Genomic DNA, 18814 nt, shown 5'->3' on the forward strand with positions numbered 1-18814 from the left:
ATATTCATCGGAGGAAGTGTGTACAGTCTGCTACTTGCTTTTTATTCCCCAGAAAAAAAGGCCGTCAAGAAAGTGTAACGTTTGCACGCAAAACGGACCAATGTGAAAGTGAAAGTAAACTGTGTGCGAGTCCTGGCGTCTCCTTGTACGCAGGAGCGCGTTACAAAAAGAAAAACTGTATTTGAAACATCCACATAATTGTAAATAGTACCACAGTTGCACACATTAGTAAATAGTTTGCGAAATTGTTTTGTCAAATTGTTACACTGTTGAATGGAAATAAACGCATTTTGCAATCAAAAAACACTTTTTCATTGTTGGTGAAAGCGTTTTACAGAAGTAAAGCACTATTTAGGTGTTTGTGGCATCATTCATGGACAAAAAGAAGTGTACAATTCACTAGAGTGCATGAAATAACATCGTTTCACAAAAAGCTCTTTTTCTCCGTTTTTTGTTTCAAAAGAGAGAATTTCGGTGAAAGTAACCATTTTCTATTGTTGATTACTGAAGAACGGAATAAGGTAGAAACAAACTTTTTTTTCTGATGAAAGCTGAGAGTCCAATCTTTCATTTGGTAGTATGTGTGTTTCCATAGTCCAAACACAACATTTTCTGTGGACCTTGAAAGATCACTCTAAATGCTTAAATCGGCTGGCAGTGGGGACAACCCGTTTCTGAAAACGTCTGGCAGTGAAAGAGTTAAAGTTCCTCTTCTTGCACTTCATTCCTGCCTCGCTTCCCCGCATTCACGTACATTATGACACAAACCGACTTAACGGAAATCAAACATTATACAATATATATATATATGTGAGTGTGTGTGTGTGTGTGTGTGTGTGTATGTGGCATGTCACCTTTAACATAGTAGTATATGTCTGTATTTAAAAGCTTGTCAACTTGTTTCATGAATTTTAATAATGAATTAATTTCAAAAGGTGACAACAGCATACTCCATTAAATTAAAGTGCATTTTTCAAACAATATTTTAGGCATCTAAACAGGAAATCAATATTGAATAGCAATTTTGCGGAAACATTTTGATTTTCAACAAGTATTCCATTAAGCCACGTAATTATTCATGTTATATGCTTTGCGGCAATATGACTCATATTTCCTTTCAATCATGATATCCTATTGTTTTTATTGTCAAGATTGAGTCTCAGTTGAACTCAATTTATTTGGTGTCCTGCATCAGTTTCTGTCTCAATGCAACTTATGTTTGTAGACATTTGATAACAGAGAACCTGTCATATTTTCTGGATCAGTATACAAAAATAAATGTGTTTTTTTTTTTTTTTTTTTAAATCACTGCTTGCGAATATATCATTATCTGTGTCAGAAGTAGTTCTGACTGCCAATTGCTGCACCTAAACTTATCAAAAGAGGTGGGTTAGAGTTTTGTTGTGGCGCTATTAGTATTCCCTCCTACCTTTCCCACAGCATTTTGTCTGATTTAATTACTCAGTGAACAAAATACAATCTTAACACCTTTTTGTGATCAAGGCCTATGTAAATAAATTTGACTTTCACTCTTGGTAATTTGGAAGGAAAAAAATGATTGTTGCGAATCCGTGAATCCTTTGAGGGCTGTCAGTCTTTTCACTTGCTATCCATCCATCTTCTATCTTCAACAGCAGGTAAGTGATAAAAAGTTTGGTTTACACCCTTGTCTTTTAGTACAAGCTACCACACAGCAAGATACGACCATTTTAGAAGATAATCGATTACATACAGGACTTTACGCTTCATGAGTTTTAACGGTTTCAATAGATGCAAATAGTTATTTAGCTGTTTAGCGTCCTGGAGGGGGCGTTCCCATGAAGGCTGTGACGTCACATGAAAATGGTCTATATTTTGATTTGGGTGCGGCTGCATATATGAACCATATTCCCCATACCATATGTGTTTGCCACACCAAAAGGCACATGCACATACCATTAAATTTCTTATATTTTGCTCACTTTCATGTTTTTGTTGTTCTTGATAGCTTAATGGAAACACTTGTTGGGGGCCACAGAACAAATCAATGCTTTCTACAAATGCCATTTGTCTCAGATGAATAAAAGATTAACACGTTAAATTTGACTTGGCTTGACTGTTTACAATTAACAAAAATGTTTGTGTAACATTGCCTAAACTGAAATGCTGCTTTTTCATTGCGATGTATGAAAACTTAAATATAGGGCCACAACTCCAGCACCTTTAAAAAAAGTCATATCAGAATGTAAAATTCATATGTATGTATCATCTTTTGATCATCACTGAATGACAGACAGATGTTTTGTGCAACTCTAGACCACAGGGGTATCGGCCTTTGAAGAGATGCCAGCAAACATCACAGAGAGGTTTTCCTGCGATCCTTCCATCTGTCCTCTTTCTCAAACAATTTGTCTCAAGGGCTAACAGCTCATTTTAATAAGGACACAATACTGTTACACATTTGTTGCCATTGACCTTTATCGAAGATGCAGGGCAGGACATGCTACTTTTATTTGTTTGCCACCAACATCTTCAAACTTCATTAAATAATGACTGAACTTGTTTTGGTCAATATTCCCACGTTTACCACACACATTAGGGTGACTGCCTGAATACAAAGATTTAATCATGACTTTGATTCAACTTGAAGTTCAGGCCAAATTTAGATTTTTATATTTATAAACCAATTACATCTAACTTAGAAGAATTTGCTTTAATTTGTTATCTAATTGTAAAGATGTTTTATATAGCCCACACTCCTCTTCTTAATTTCTAAGTGCTTGTCATGAATAGGCGTGCATGGACGAGGGACCCAAATGCGGGGAAACACGAATGGAGAGCAATGTGAGGAACTTTATTAAAACATAGAAAGTAAGTCTGTCTCTCTCTCTCTCTCTCTCTCTCTCTCTCTCTCTCTCGTCGCATGTGGACGATCAAAATTAGCAAGACTAAAATGGCTCTCATATATATATATATATCATTCAAGCATGGAACACCATCATTCTTGTGTGTGATAAAAAGTTCCCTAATATTTTGGGGGGGAGTAGTGCATATGCTATGTACAGGTACTGCAAAAAATAAATAAAAATAAAGCATTAAAGTGTTCCCTTAATTGTCTTGATATTGTGTATTTAACAAACAAATTTGTTAACATGTCCAAGAGGTTGGTACTTCGAAAAGCATTTTTTTCCAATCAACAACAATTATTTTTTTTACTTGAGAGGTTCAGGGGAAGTCAAGTCAAACATTTTCTTTACAATAATATGTTCTTTTCACCCCCACTTGTCTAAAAATGGAATTCTGATTAATTTTGTGTTTGTGGAAAACGAATTAAACAACAAAATCCACCCGTGTTTAACCATCAGTGAGCAGCCATTTTGCCACTGGCTGTCGACTGAATGTGACATTGTAGTGCCTAAGGCCTCAGCTTGCGAATGTCACATGAACCAAATCCAGAAATCAGGTGAGCCGCAACGGTCATTACCCGATCCCTTTTGCACTGTGATGTAATTTTCAGATGTCAGGTATCATTAAAAATCATGAAACAGGGTGAATTAGCTGTTGGGTAATTGCCTGAAGACACCAAGTGGTTTCCAGGGAAATGTTTGGAAATACACCTTACACTGACTCACATCAAAATGTCAGATAAGACCAATTTGATGCACTGAGTGTACCATATTTTGTACTCCCTAAATTTGGCAGCATAACCTAGAGCAGTGGTTCTCAACCCTGGTCCTCGAGTACCCATGTTTTCCATGTCTCCCACAAGCAAGACATGTGTTTCTAACGATCAGCTAATCAACAAACAGACATGGAAAACAAGCTGGATAGGGGTACTCGAGGACCGGGGCTGAAAAACAGTGACCTACAGCAATGTGTTAGCCAAGTAATGAGCCAACTGAAGTCCATCAAATTAAGGCTGCTGGATCTGATCTCATCGTCCCAGGGTGCCTACTGTAACTTTTGTTCCCATCGGTCGTCTCTCATCCTGGCTCAACCAGAGTCAAGAAAAAATACTAGTGTTGTTCATGGTTTACCTTGGTAACAATACCAATGACTGCCACCTAATCCCTTCTCAAGAATTACAAACTGGAAAACCCTTTCCCCACATAAAGTGCATATAATCAATAAAGAACAAACATAAAATCATATTCATCATCTAATCATACTGCATTTTCCTTCCAGGGATGCAATTAGAACAATGCAGAATGCTCTACTTCACAAGCAGTTTACCTGAATGTGGCCTTGAGGATTTGTCCAGAGGTGCTCTCTTTTGTATGATTGTTGTAGCCGTAAAACAGGTCTCCAAACACAGTTTGGTTAGCTGGAATGTCTGTTGCTTCCCCACAGTCTATCCCGTCTGAGCAGGCATCCGATAATGGCAGGCATGATCTTCCATCTGGCCCCCGCTTGTAGTCTTCAATACAGCTAGAACACATTTTAGTGTTAATCATCATCATCATCATCCTTATTCAGTAGGTTTTCAAGAAAAAAAAATATTCAGACATGATCTTGCTATTTTTTGTAAATAAATACAAAAGGCCCCTGGTAGTTACACAACTCCATAATATAATTCCATAATATAATTACCAAAACGAAAATAATTTCCTGAGTAGGCCAACAATAAGAAAATGATTTAATCTGGTGAAAAACAACAACAAAGTGTCATCAATCACTATGTCCCATTTAAATGAAATGCTGACATTACAGGGTGCATGGCTGTATATAATAATTGCAGAGAGATTCAATACTGCAGGTTTAATAGTCAATGAGGCAATTGAGGCCACAAAGGTGTCCTGAGAGAATAATTTGAACAATATGAAAAATACTAATGCAGTCAAATCAATTGTGTTGTAATCTTTGCCTTATACAAGACTCTGCCCCATCACCCTACTATTTATTATGGGGGAAATAATTGCATTTTAATGAGAAGAAGAAGAAGAAGAAGAAGGAACATGGATGTATAATGATAGAACAGCATGTTTTGTGCATCTCCATTTTTTTAGCAGCTGGTTTGTGCATGTACATTTTTGGCACAAAGGTCTGCAAAGGGTTGTACAGTACACTTGAGGGTACAAAGGTAACGCATGCATGCTGTTTTACATAAACTTACATACATACATACTTATTTATACAGGACTGCCCTAATGTCTATACTAATGCTGACCTGTCTCAGCATCATATATTATAAACTGTTTTTATTTATGCATGAAGCTAAGAGTCATAATGTTTCAAATGTTGTTTTTTTGTTTTTTTTAACTGCGTGTATTCATCACCATCCAGGATTATACTACTAAATAAACACATAAATAAAGATTGCATTTTTGGCTGTTCTTAAGAACTGAAGTGGCCTTTTGGATGAATGAAAGTCAAAAACTAAGCAATTCAGTTATCTTCTACTCAACCTTTGAGCATTACAAGCCCTGCATGAGTGAAGTATCTTCAGAAACATTCAGAGCTATACAAAGTTCATGTTCATCTTCACGTTTTTGCATCTCTACTTTATACTTTCATAAACATGGACTATGTTCACATCTGAAAAGAAAAACTCAGGAGATCATTAATGTGGGTTCCACAGGAAAATATCCATGTCAAATGTTCAAGTTGTGTTGTATCAGTCTATTGCAGCCCTAAGGAGGGCACAAGTCGTTGCGAACTGTAGGCCGATTACAAGCCCGGATAAATGCATAGGGTTGTGTAAGTAAAGGCATCCAATTTAAAACTTTACCAAACAATAATGAGACCAAACATTCATCCAGAATACTGGATCGGTCCCAGCCTAGGTTAACAACAACCTCCAGATCGCCAGTGGCATCGTTAACCTACAGGGCACTGACGGAAATGTACCTACTGTGAATCGAAGACGGAGGAGAGGTGGATTGACAAAAAGAAAAGAAGAGCCTAGAAATGAAAGTGGGGACCTTGAATAATGGGACTACGACAGGCAAAGCTATAGGGAATTGGTTGACAAGATGATTAGGAGCAAAGTAGATATACTGTGTGTCCAGGAGACCAAGGTGGACAGACAGACAGGAGAGATACTTTAAGGTTTGCTATGGATGGATGGAGTGATAAGCCTGAAACTTGAAATTGAGGGTGCTACATTTAATCTAATAACTGGTTATACCAGTAAATTGGTAGGACGTGAGCTAGAAGAAAAAGAGAGATTCTGAAAGGCGCTAGACAAAGTAGTTCTGCGCATCCCAGATAGGAAGAGACTCTGGAACGGTTGTAATGAGCATGTCCGTGAAGGAAAAGAAGTGACGGGTAAATGATGTCCTCCATTAGTGCAAAAAGTTCAATATTTGTCTCATCAGAGTCCTTCAGGTGCCGTTCAGCAAACTCCAGATGGGCTGACGCCTGCCTTTTACTTGAGTCTGAGTGACCATAAAGTTCTTGGTCACCTCCGCAGCAAAGGCCATTCTCTGCCGATTGCTCAGTTTAAACGGGCAGCCAACTCTAGGAAGTTTCCTGGTGGTTCGGAACTTTAATTTGTGCATGACAGAGGCCATTGTGCTCAGTGGGACCTTCAAAACAGCAGTCTTTTTCTGCACCCCTCCACAAGTGAGTGCTTTGACACGTCTTTTGAACGGTTTTGACTAGGTGACAAATACAATTAGAATTAAACTATTAAAGTAATAACTTACCCACAGAACATCTGGATGTTGTAAAGAGTCGGATCATCTTCCAAAGGAGCCAGTTGCTGGAGACATAGTTGCTCACAGCCTCCATTGAACCCATCAGAGCAATCAATGCCAATGTGGTGGTCATAGCAACCACTTCCGTCCTTCATAGGACTCAACCCTGGGGGGCACTGTGAGAGAAGAAAACAATTTATTAGGATTTATTTTACATTCTTCTTTATACTGGCATATGAAAAACAAATACAAAATGCTTCCATATAAACACTAATCCCAGGTGAGTTAGATGAACAAACATAATAACATTTGTGCCAGTCATCTCTCTTCCAATTAAGGCAGCCTCTGCAAAGCCGTTTGGTATTAAATCCACGCATATTTAACTAATATAACAAATCTTTTGTAGCATTTACGAAACATGAGAAAAAAGGTAAACAGTGATTCATAACAATAATAAACAAATAATTCGTAGTCAAAATGAAAATTAACATTTCACCGCCAAGATCTCTGTGTTACTCTTAATGGATAAATATCACAAAATGTCATTAACTTTCATTCATTTGTATAAACAGAGCTTATCTCCCATACTAGATCTGAAAAAACATTTTTCATAACGAGGCAATGGCGACATATGTTATAACATTTCACAGTAAGTGCATCATTGTTTTCAAGAGAGGAACAAATGAGAAGAGTTAGGGAAATTTGCACATGCCACTGATTAATAGCTTGCTTCCGGAGCTCGAGGAAACCAGGAAAGAGTGTGACACCAGCCCACCAATCAGGAGTGCACCTTCGCACAGCGAAATTTGCATATGCCACTGATAAACAGCTTGTCTCCGTGGCTTGGCTGGAAGGAAAACGTTGAGTCTCTGCTCAGAAACGTCCCGGACAGACCAAAACAAATTCACATGACACTGTGCACACCCCACATGCATATTATGTCACATACGTTGCCATTCAGTCATTTGAGTGCAACTAGTACACGTGACATAATGCTATGATTCATTCTCACTGGAAATCCGAAAATGTTCATTTGGCATTCACAGCCCTAATTTATAGTGTACATACAAGTTAAGGCTGTGAATGAGAAGCTGTAAAGCCCAGAAACTGTGACTTGTGAAGTGCAACCACATGAAGTGCTGCAAGACCTGACTTTACCTTGGTTTCCTACTTTGCAATTTTGCTCAGTATTTCCCTCACATTTTTTTCCCTCCACAAACCTGTGAAGTCAAATTCCCATTCTGTTTCCTGTCAGCTATTACTTCAAAGAAAACTTTGACGGAGTGCATTTTAACAAGGCAGTGCTACCATCTGAACAGCAGCAAGAAAGACACACCTTTATTAAAGCTTTGGGTATCACTAACACCTAGTTTTTTTTTTCTTTACTAACATAACATAACATACGATATTATGTTCTATAGTTAGTTAGTTAGTTAGTTAGTTAGTGGGGCAGCCGTGGTCAAGTGGTTAAGGCCGCCACTGAGAGGACTTCAGTATGTGCGTGTCTTCACTGCAGGAGCATTCCCAATTAGGCCACATTTACAGCAACTTACTGGGACGAGCGGAGGTCTTACTCGAGGGTAGGTACTCCGCCGGCCCGATAAACTTTTGATCGGGCTTTCGTGCTGATTGGCTAAAAATTATGTAGTATAAAAAAATTATCTTAACTTCATGCGCGACGTTGAAGCATTTTCGGTTTAAGTTTCTTCTACAAAAACAATTCTCTTAATAATCCTTTGCCTATTTTCGTTCCACTCTGTTAGCCTTTTCAAATTCTTCATCTAAACGCCGTCTCCTCTCACTCAAACCATCCATCCACGCCAAGTACATAAAATAAAAAGCAGAGAAAAACAGCAACCACCTAAAGTTTTTCTCTTTTCTCGTTGAGATTTTCGTCACGCGGTGCTTGGATGACGTCACGGGAGAAACCGTCGCACGGCGTTTACGTGGCGATCGAAACCCGTGACATAGCAAAATGGGTCGTACACCGCAGTGCAGACAGCCACAAGGGGGCCGGCTGAGAGGACGTTTCCTGTGAAAGTCGCTACCCCCTTCCCATACCCGAACGTTCTGCGGTGGAAACGCGGCTATGGCTGCAGCATGCCCCAAAACTGCTTCCTGGGTGCGTAAGTAGCCGCCTGCTCCAGTGCACGCCTATAACAGTGTGTGTTTGCTGTGTGCACTAATGCAGAGGTCACCTGACCATAGTGGAGCAACAGTCATAGCCCAATGATGATTGGTTGAATGCAAATGTGCCCCTGTATAAAGGGTGACTGCTCTCATTGCAAAGTTTGAGATGAGACTTTCTGGCCAATAATTTTAGTTGTTGTAGTTCTATGTGTCTCTGCTTGACCAACTATTTAAAGCGCAGCATGAACTTTATTTAGAAGTGTGCAACAACCGAGGTTACGAGAAGTAACAAAAATTTCATTAACAGAATTAAAAAAAAAAGAAAAGAAAAGAAAATGTTTTGTTGTTTTTTTCGCGAAAACTAATTGAAACTACATTTTATGTTTACAAAACTAAAACTAACTATAAATATTGCGAAAATGTCCTTTTCCATTTCAGTCTTTCTATTGATTTAATGCATATATATCGTTTAAAAGCTGGACAGTGAATGAAGTGTATGGTCTGCAGTGTAAGTTAGCAGCCTTAAATCTGCACTCAGAAAGCCCCTTGAAGCACCATGCCTTTTAATCCTCTTTTTAAATGGAGATAAATTCCTACGGCGCTTTTGGAGCTTAAGGGAATCAGCACTGTGCCACTGCCAAACAGCAACAAATCCCCATAAGAGGAGTTGGATAAGCTCAACACTTTTCTAAGTTGTCTGATTTGTCTGATTGGCAGATCAATGAAGAGGCACATAGATTGAGGACTGAGACAAGGAAATGACTCAATTAATCCTGAAATCATTCTGCTTTGTACAAACTGAAATTTGAACACTAACATTTTGAGTCTAATTAAATCCGTAAATATTGTACACTATGTATTAGTGCTGTCATGTGATTACATATTTTAAACTAATTCATTGGACAATTTTCCATAATTGCAATTAATCAAATGTTTTGTTTAACTTATACTATTTTGCTTGTAACAGATATCTGAGCAAAACCTTGGAATTAATGTAAAGTCATCAAATAAAATGTATACTTGAGTTTAATTTAAAGATTATTTTATTAGCTTTCTTCGATGCCTGAATCTAACAAAAACTGTATGTATATGTTTTAAATACTGTAATCTTTGGGAGCAATGTTTAAAACAAACAAAATTATTCTCTAACATTTATGACTTGAAAAGTATCCTAAGTTCCAGTAGCATAGACTATTAAAATCAGAGAGAGAGAAAAAAAAACACTGTTTGCATAATTGGAATGTAGTGTCATTCAAGCCATAGCAGAAGTTCTTTAGCTTCAAAAAGATATCTGACTGAAAATGTTTGAGTTGAGATGTCAAAGTTGGTCCGGTCCATGCTCTCCTTTTCGGGTGTTAACTGACAATAACTCACTGTGACATGGCTCCATGTAAACGATTGTTATTATTATTATCATTATTATTATTTGTAGTAGTAGTAGTAGTAGTAGTATTATTAGCCGTAGTAGTAGTAGTAGTAATATAGTGAGAGAACACATCTATTGTATTTTTGCATTTGATAAACTGAGGCTCACATAAATCTGATGACCCGAGGAGAGAAAATATCAAAAGTGACAATTTGCTGTGCTCCAATTCCTCCTTCAGTTTTGGCCTTATCTCTGCCAGGTAGTGACTCCACTCAACACTATTTCATTTATCATAATGTGACACCACTCAAGATGTTTTTTGTTTTTTTTTAACTGATCTGGTGGATCTGCACACCCAAAGTGTTAAGAATTTCTTGAGTCGCTGTATGATGAATGTTACAGTCCAGAGATGATCACAAACGTTTGTAGGTGTGTATTTGTATTGACAAACAATAGTTTGTTGAATTTGTTCAATAAAAACTTGGCAGGTGCAACGGCCAAGTGAATTTTTATTTTTTTTACTTTAATGGATAGGCACCAACGATTTAGAGTAGATAGAGCAACTGTCGCCACTGTGAAACATTAAACCGGTTTGGTTCTGTTCCAGAACTTCTTTGCTACATCAGGGTCTTGAATCTGTGCAGGGGAAGCAAAATATTGAGATATGGTTTGATTGCAGTGATTCTCACCAAAGGTTGAGAAATATACAACACTAAGGATACCAAATTTGTTTGTCCAGGCAAGTTTAAGGCTATTTAATTTATTTTTAAGGTAATTACTTTTTATTACAAAGAAGCTAGGCCAGATTTTTTTTAAAATTCATTATTAGATGTCAGTTTCGATCACTTCAATAATCGTTGTGGGTGTTCTTCCTTTAACACAAATATGCCAACAATTTAGCCTAGATATGTATGTGAACAAGATGTTAATTAAGGAGAAGAACATCACCCCAGCCAGTTTACTTACTTACTAATTAATGGAGCCACAACACTGACAATAAGATTTGGTCTTGGAGAAAAAATTGACATTGTGGAAAAATCTGCATTGACATTGAAACAAGTATTGGCATTGGAAAAAGTTGTATTGAAAAATAAAATACAGACATTAGAAAAACACTTTTTTTTTTAGCATATTTTTTTGTATTATATTTTTCAATGCCAATCTGCAGATTTTTTTACACTCTTTTTCTTCGAGTGTCACAGGTTTTCAGTTTCAACTCTCCAGTTTTCAGTTCCACTTTCTCTTTTTTTCAATTTCAACGTTTTGGCAGTGTTTTAACGTGGAGGGGCGGGGTTTGGGGCGGCGCTTTAAGCGAGAACGCCTATCAGCTTTTTATGAGGAGAGAGGCGAGTGCGCCCTCTGTTGGCTAAAGGCAATACCTAAATTGCAGTTGGCAGAGACTCATGGATCTTACAAGGGTGGAAGGTGGTACAGCTGCCGATGCAATACCTTCCACTTTCAGTTTATTGCTTCTTGAAATCAACACAATCTATTAAAATGACATACCAATGTTGTCTATAGAGATTCAAATTGTATTACTTTGGCATTTGCAATATATTGAGTAATTCCCGGATATAAGGAAGACAAATGTCTCACCTGCCTCTTTTTATCCACGTCTAATTTGGAAATGCTAATTGTGTATATTCAGTGTTTTTTATCTCAAGTAAAAGTAAATGGCAAATGTGTGCTGCCGGTTTCATTCAATTTGTGCATGCAATCTGTGCGTAATTAGAGGCTGACTGACTAAAGTAGCAGCTGTTGCACCTGGGGATGGCTTTCAGGCAAATCCTGTAAGTGAAGATAAGCTCAGGAAAAAGATAACTCAGCTGGGATGACATCATCAAAATTAGATGAAATGGAGGGTGACGACATGAAAGACTTTCACTAAGGTCACCGTTAGACTGCATCGGTCGGCTATAAAGTGCTTACTTTTAGTGTTGATCAGTATGTTGTCAGCGGTAACTACAGTAGAAGAACTGTAGCATGGGTGTGCTTGATATGATTTATTTGGTTGTTTCTAACATAATTATGAGATGTATTCTCGGAGAGTGACAGAATGTTTGCTGTCCTCTGCCAAGCAAAGCAAAACAATTGTGAACCATACTAGCATCAGCGAAAAAAAGGGGCCAAAATGCAACACTGCCCAGCATTTTGGATGTCATTTTCAGTCTCAAAGGGGAATAAAGAAAGCAAGGTAACCCTCTATTGGTTCCTAAAGAAAGAAAGTTTAGAAAACAGTGGAAGGATACGTTTGGGAGAGTCTGCCTTCCTTGCGCCATGCTTTCTGCATTTTTTCCACAAACACATTTGAGGACTTTGAATGCCCTCACCTCATGAGAATTATTGTTTAGTTTAATTTGTTGGACTTTTTTATTTATTTATGTTTTCACTTTACAGAGTTGAGATGTTGAACAGCTCTGTCAGTTGTTGTGTGCCGTTTTACAGTTTGTCTACTTTGATTTGTTTACAGTATTCATACAATTATTAGATAGTGAGGAAATGATATGAATATTATGCATATTTATTGAATTAAAAATATATTTGATTACAAGTTTCCAATTCACCTTTAGGTGTTGAGGCATGTTAAAATGGCTACACTACTTCAAATTTCCTTTCCTTCAAACCTGTCATCTTGTAATATAAAAAGGGGATGTAGTTTTTTTGAACCTTCCAGTCCAAAGCTATTGCAAAAAGTAATACACATGGTGCAACCGAAGTATTATTAAATTACTACAAAGTGGTTTGACCAATAGTATGATGGAGCTTAGTGAAACGGATAAACGGCTTGCAATCCTACATAAATGTTATATTAAACATGTGTTTTTTGTATTGCATATTACTGTTTTTATTCAATCATCAATATAAATAAGTAGTCAAATTACATAAGTCATCTTTTTTTAATGTTCCACTGACACTGATTTCATACAGTTGTGTTCATAAGTTTACAAATACCCTAAGGGTATGTAAACTTATGAGCACAATATTGCCCATAAAATCAGAAATTCTATTTTCAGAGGTTGAAGTGGACATGAGTTATGATGGGCATGTGCATTTGGGCGACGATTCATAGCCGAGTTATCTGTGGCGAAAAATGTTTGGGGACCATTGCCCTAGGAGTTTGTAAACTTATGCAAACAACTGTAACTGGTGTGACATCATTCAGTTGCTTTGTTTGCTCCCCAGGAAAGCAATGTAAATGTTACCCTAGCAGCAGTTTCAGAAGAACAGGTTCCTGTTTATTCAGTACAGAGATAATAGAATTATTTCCGGATCCAAATGACAAATGACAGTACTTTGTGAAATATTGTATTTGAAATGTCCGATTTTCCAAGTTGTGCCAGAATCGGCACCTCTTCTACTAATTCATTGTTTAGACTTTTTTGCTGCCTTGGGCCGGATGCAACTGCACTTGAGGCATGCGTGGAAATGTGGAAGTGATTCAAGTCAAGGTGGCATGTGTAGCAATTTAGTGCATAATTCAAAAGGCCGATGAATCAAATGTAATGGGAGTCCAAAAACACATTCCACCATTTAGAACAATGGTCCTCAGCACCCGGTCTGTGGCCCAGTACCAGTCATCGGGCTATTTGGTGCTGGACTGCACAGATACAGTAGATGTTTTTTTTGTTACTGTTTTAACAGAGCATATACTTCCCATCAGGAATATAGCACATACTGTACTGGAGCCGTTTTCCTCTACCAAAGATGGATTCCAGATATATAAGATAAAGTTTTCTGAATTGAATAAGTATCATCCACCTGAAATTACTTGGGGGAGGGAAAAAAAACACTGATTGTATTTTAGTGTCTGACAGCTTCTCACTAGTGGAGAGGGATTTAGAAGAAGCAAAATATTAGCAGACAGCTCTATGGTTCTGCAAATACGGAACATCATTGTTTACATCCCCAACAGATGGAGAAGAAAACAGAATTGGCTGCTACATACTCTGTTTGCTAAGCACCACCTCCACCTAATTAATGTGCTGTCATGAATAAGAGAGGTTAGTTCAACAAAAGAATAAGTCGTACACTTTAAATTCACTTGAGTAAAACAATATTAAACTTGGGACATTCTAAAGATGCTAGCCACTAGCATCAGGTTTACAGCGGCCGACTTGAATGACGTATGCGCGCTTCTCTCGTCAAGCACAGATCTATACGGTAACTGGATTAAGCGTGCGCATGGTTATGTGATGAGCGCAGGTCCATACTATACGTAAATCCATGGATTAGCGGCGCTCACGAGAACATCTTTTTTGGGATCAGAAAGCATGCACTGTACCGTAACGCTGACGGTAGGTTGTTTGCACAAGTACCTGGACGCTCAAGGGAGATTTTTAGAAGTGCCGGAGCTCCGTACCGGTGCATTCCGGCCCACTTAAAACACTGTTCACATTCATGTTTATTTAGCTATGTGGGACGTGATCATCATGTCAAAATCCTACTTTGTCCATCTAATACACCATATAGACAACGGATGACTTACCACACATCCAGTGGAGTCCAGTTTCCTGTCAGATATGCAGCGGAAATTGCGGCTACAGCCACCGTTGTCTTTGGTACAGTCTCTGACAGGTCCAAATGAGTCGAGGAGAACCTCCAAGGAGTCAAAGGATGAGCTGATCATCAATTCTTCTCTGTAAAAGACAATGCATTATGGCTATATATCTTTTCTTGTATATAAGTAAATTAATCTGGCAAGTTTTATTGTCACTGTATAATAACTTCTATTTTTTTTTGTACATATTTATACTCTTCATCATGTCAGTTACAGTAAGTAAACCCACAATGCAAAACCCAATTCCAATGAAGATGAGATGTTGTATAAAACATAAATGAAAAGAGAACAGTAACTTTCAAGTCCTTTTCAGTCCATATTCGGTTGAATGCAGTACAAAGACAAGATATGTTCAAACTTATAATAAACTTTGTTCATAAATATTTACTCATTTTGAATTTGAAGCCCGCAATATTTCCCAGAAGGCTGGGACAGAAGCATGTTCACCAGTTTGTTACATCAGCTTTCCTTTTCAAAAACACTCAATAATCATTTGGGAACTGAGGACACTAATTGTTGACAGTTTGTAGGTGGAATTCTTTCTCATTCTTGCTTGAGGTAAAACTTAGGATGCTCAAAAGTCTAGGGTTTCTCTTGTCATATTTTGTTGGTCATAACGTGCCACACATTTTCAAAAGAAACAGGTCTGGACTGATGGTGGGCCAGTCTATTACTGTACTCGCCACTGCGAAGTCCCTCTGTTGTACGTGTAGAATGTGGCTTGCATTGTCTAGCTGAAATAAGCATGGACCAGAATGGTGGACAAGAATTTCCTCAAAGTTGTCCAGAAGTAATTCTCCATGGCGTTGCTGAATTTAACCCACGCCCAAATTTTTGCCTGAGCAACCACTGAAGTCGAATTCCGCTTGGACTGCCTGTTCCCATCAGCAGCCTCCTCCTACAGTTGAAATGCAGTTTGATGACGCCCGTCACCGCCAGTTGTCCGCTAAAATTAGTCATGTTTTCCTTGACAAAAATCCACGCACAGTAGTAACCAAATTTGAAATCATGAACACCAACATATTTTAAAATGAAAATTATTACAAATAAAACATTGAAAGTGTTTTCTCACAGCACCTTGTTATCTGAGCTATTTCTGCAGATACAGTATATAGCCGTGCCAAAGATCAGATGAAGCTCCACTGTGTCAGAGAATGTTCTTTCACATATTCTTGCAAATACAGTATATAGTGTACTAGCTAGAGCACACTCACTTTATTTTACTTTGAGAAAAGACAATGTGTTGCCTACTTTTATTTCACAGTAAAAATGATATCATCATAGAAACCAATTTTTCAATTATAATTGCTGTTTGCTTTGTTGTCCCTTATGCGAGTGGGACCCATTAAGCTGGCTGTCTGCAGATGATGAAACACACAGCAAGTATAAATACTAAATTATTTTGGAACTACTATTATAAGTGAAAAAAAGGCTTTTACTTAAATCCAATTCTAGGAACAATTACTGTTGTGTGAATTTAAAATGATACTTTACATTACGCAATCAAACTGTTTGATTGAAATCAACTTTGAAATCATTGTTTAAGTGCTTAAAAAAAAAAAAATATATATATATATACTGTATATATATATATATATATATATATATGCACTATGTGTGTGTATTGTTGTTGTTTTTCAGGCTATTGCTCCAAATATTCACTATATGCAGCCAAACGTGCAGGAAATGCAAGCTGGAACTTCTCATTGATATGTACTGAAAGTAGATATGATGCTTAAAAGAATGATTAATCTTCGTATCTGAAAAATATACAAAAGTAACAAAAGCATATGATTAAGGATTTAAAGAAGGTAAAATATGTCACCAACCGGTTTGGAACCTTCTTATTACAACATTCTGTGGCACAGCTGTCTGAAGATGAAAGAAGCCCTGAAAGTGAGCACACTATAGAATGGGAAGCTCAAAGGTACATACAAAAATAGCAGATTATGAACCAGTTAATTTGCCACTTATTATTATCAAAGGCTTCAGTGTCTTATTATTCTGCAATTAACATGCATTAGTCAGTTATACAGTTCAGAGAGAGGTATGGAATGCTGCCAATAAAGAATATAAAAAAATAAAAAATACAGAAATACATGCGCTGAACTATCATTGCTAAAACATATTGCTAACAGTTTATGCTCCGTTATATGTGTTTTCCCCCTAGTGCGGTCAAATGGCACCGGGTCGCAGACTACTGGTTGGAGACCAGTTGTAAATAATAAGTAGCCAAATAATTGCATGTCCAAAGGAAGCATAAAACACAATAATAGGGTAAAAATGTCATTCTTGCCAGCAAGCTTATTGCACACAAACTACAAAATAAGTCAGAAGGCTTTAAACTATTTTCTTTCTTTTTTTTTTTTTTAAAAGTGATTCCTGCTACATATGCAAACTGTATGGGAATACTTTCTCAAGTCCTTAGTCCTCCTCTGTGAAAGCAGACAAATTAACTTTGTGTTTTAAGCAAAAGAATAAGAAAGTCAAACTGATCAACATTTGGACTTGTTTACTAACTTGTTTGGAATTAAATACTTTCTCCAGCTCCTTCAACAGATTATCACCAGGATTTAGATCTGTGGTCAAAGAAGTCCACTTCAGAATAGTCCAATGTTTTGCTCATATCCATTCTTGAGTGTTGTGTCTTTTGGGTCATTATCCTGTTTCAAAACCCATTGTCAAGCCAAGTTTTCTGAAACTGGGCAGCACATTTCTCTCGAGAATACGTTTATAGTCTTGAGATCTCATTGTATCTTTCACCGAATTAAGAAACCCTGTGCCATCCTCAGACCATGACAGAGCCTCATCCATGTTGGAAACTAAGGACAGTGTTCTTCTCTCGGTGCGCTTCTTTTTTGTATTTGTGAACATGTACCTTGGTGTACCTTGACAAAAAGTTCTAGTTTTGTCTCATTTGTCCATCGTCTGCTTGGAGACGATCTTCTAATCTTTAACCTTTAACATGCTTGTATATAACTATTTCTACTATCCAGAGATTACTCTCAACTTTGCTTCCATTGGTCAATTTTAAGTGCAGTGCATACCATGTCACAAACATCACACAGAATACTTGTCACCCTCTAAATAGGCACTCACTGTGATGCTAATTAAAAGTCAAATCTTGTTTGAACATGTCTTTATGCTCCAATTATTTTCACTCTTTTATAGGCTTGCCAACGTGAGTTTATGTTAAGCCAGAATTAAAACAAAAAGTCAGATTTTCAAGAGCCATTAATCATAATCACATCATCAGTAGTGTTCCTTTGAATCAGTGGGTGTTTCGGCCTTTCAACACTAGACACCCTCATCAAAGGTGGCCAGCTACAGGGTGATCACGCCTGAGCTTGTGTCTTATACCCAATCATAAGAGTTACCCAATTTTAAAAGGTGGTGGGTTTTAGCGAGCGGGCAGTACCGCCACTTTTTTTTAGCCCAGTCAGGATCTTTCCGCTTTGCCCATATCCACCTGCTGCTTCTCTCGGTTGCTTCAGAGACTGATCTTATTGTCTGCCGCAGAGCCTGTCCATGAATCCCAAGAAGCTTCAACAGGCTAATGGTGGAAGAAGCCACAAACCCTCTACATCCCACATCAGCCGGATAGACTTTTGTATTCCACCCTTTCTGCTGAGCGTCTGCTGCCAGGTCTGTGTAGCGCAGTTTCTTGCGCTCATAGGCTTCCTGCGTTGCATTCTCCCATGGGACAGTGAGCTCCATGATGAACACAGTCTTCAGTGAAGATGACCAGAGTACCATGTCTGACCTTAAGGTGGTAGCTACAATTTCGGGTGGGAAGATTAGCTGTTGGCCAATATCGACAAGTAGCTTCCAATCTCTGGCCATGGCTCGATGTCCAGCTTCTAGTTTGGCAGAGGGATGGTTGGGCTTTTTCTGACCTTCTCGGATGAATGTTGGTGCTATGATGGAATTAGTCTTTCTCAGGGGCAGGGAGTTAATGGTATTTCTCTTGCTCTCAATGGCTGCTGCCAGACTCTTGAGGACCTGGTTGTGCCTCCAGGTGTAGCGGCCTTGTGTGAGGCTGGGCTTACAAACGGTCAGGATGTGTTGCAGAGTTGTTGCAGTTGAGCAGAGGGCGCAGGTTGGGTCCTCTCGATACCACTGGTGGAGGTTTTTTGGAGATGG

The 18814-nt window shown here is 38.1% G+C and overlaps 1 protein-coding gene across 7 annotated transcripts in view; it reads right to left on the reverse strand.

Moving 5' to 3' along the window:
- The window catches only part of astn1 (astrotactin 1), a 325383-nt gene that overhangs the window by 179175 nt on the left and 127394 nt on the right, over nt 1-18814 (reverse strand). For all 7 annotated transcript variants that reach the window (XM_077557705.1, XM_077557701.1, XM_077557704.1 and 4 more), the window contains exons 12-14: nt 14600-14750; nt 6627-6793; nt 4213-4407 (exon numbers count right to left, since the gene is read on the reverse strand). In XM_077557705.1, the coding sequence (XP_077413831.1) occupies nt 4213-4407; nt 6627-6793; nt 14600-14750 (513 nt within the window). The remainder of the gene's footprint in view (nt 1-4212; nt 4408-6626; nt 6794-14599; nt 14751-18814) is intronic.

This window comes from Vanacampus margaritifer, chromosome 2, assembly GCF_051991255.1.
Source record: "Vanacampus margaritifer isolate UIUO_Vmar chromosome 2, RoL_Vmar_1.0, whole genome shotgun sequence".
NCBI classification, from domain to species: Eukaryota; Metazoa; Chordata; class Actinopteri; order Syngnathiformes; family Syngnathidae; genus Vanacampus; species Vanacampus margaritifer.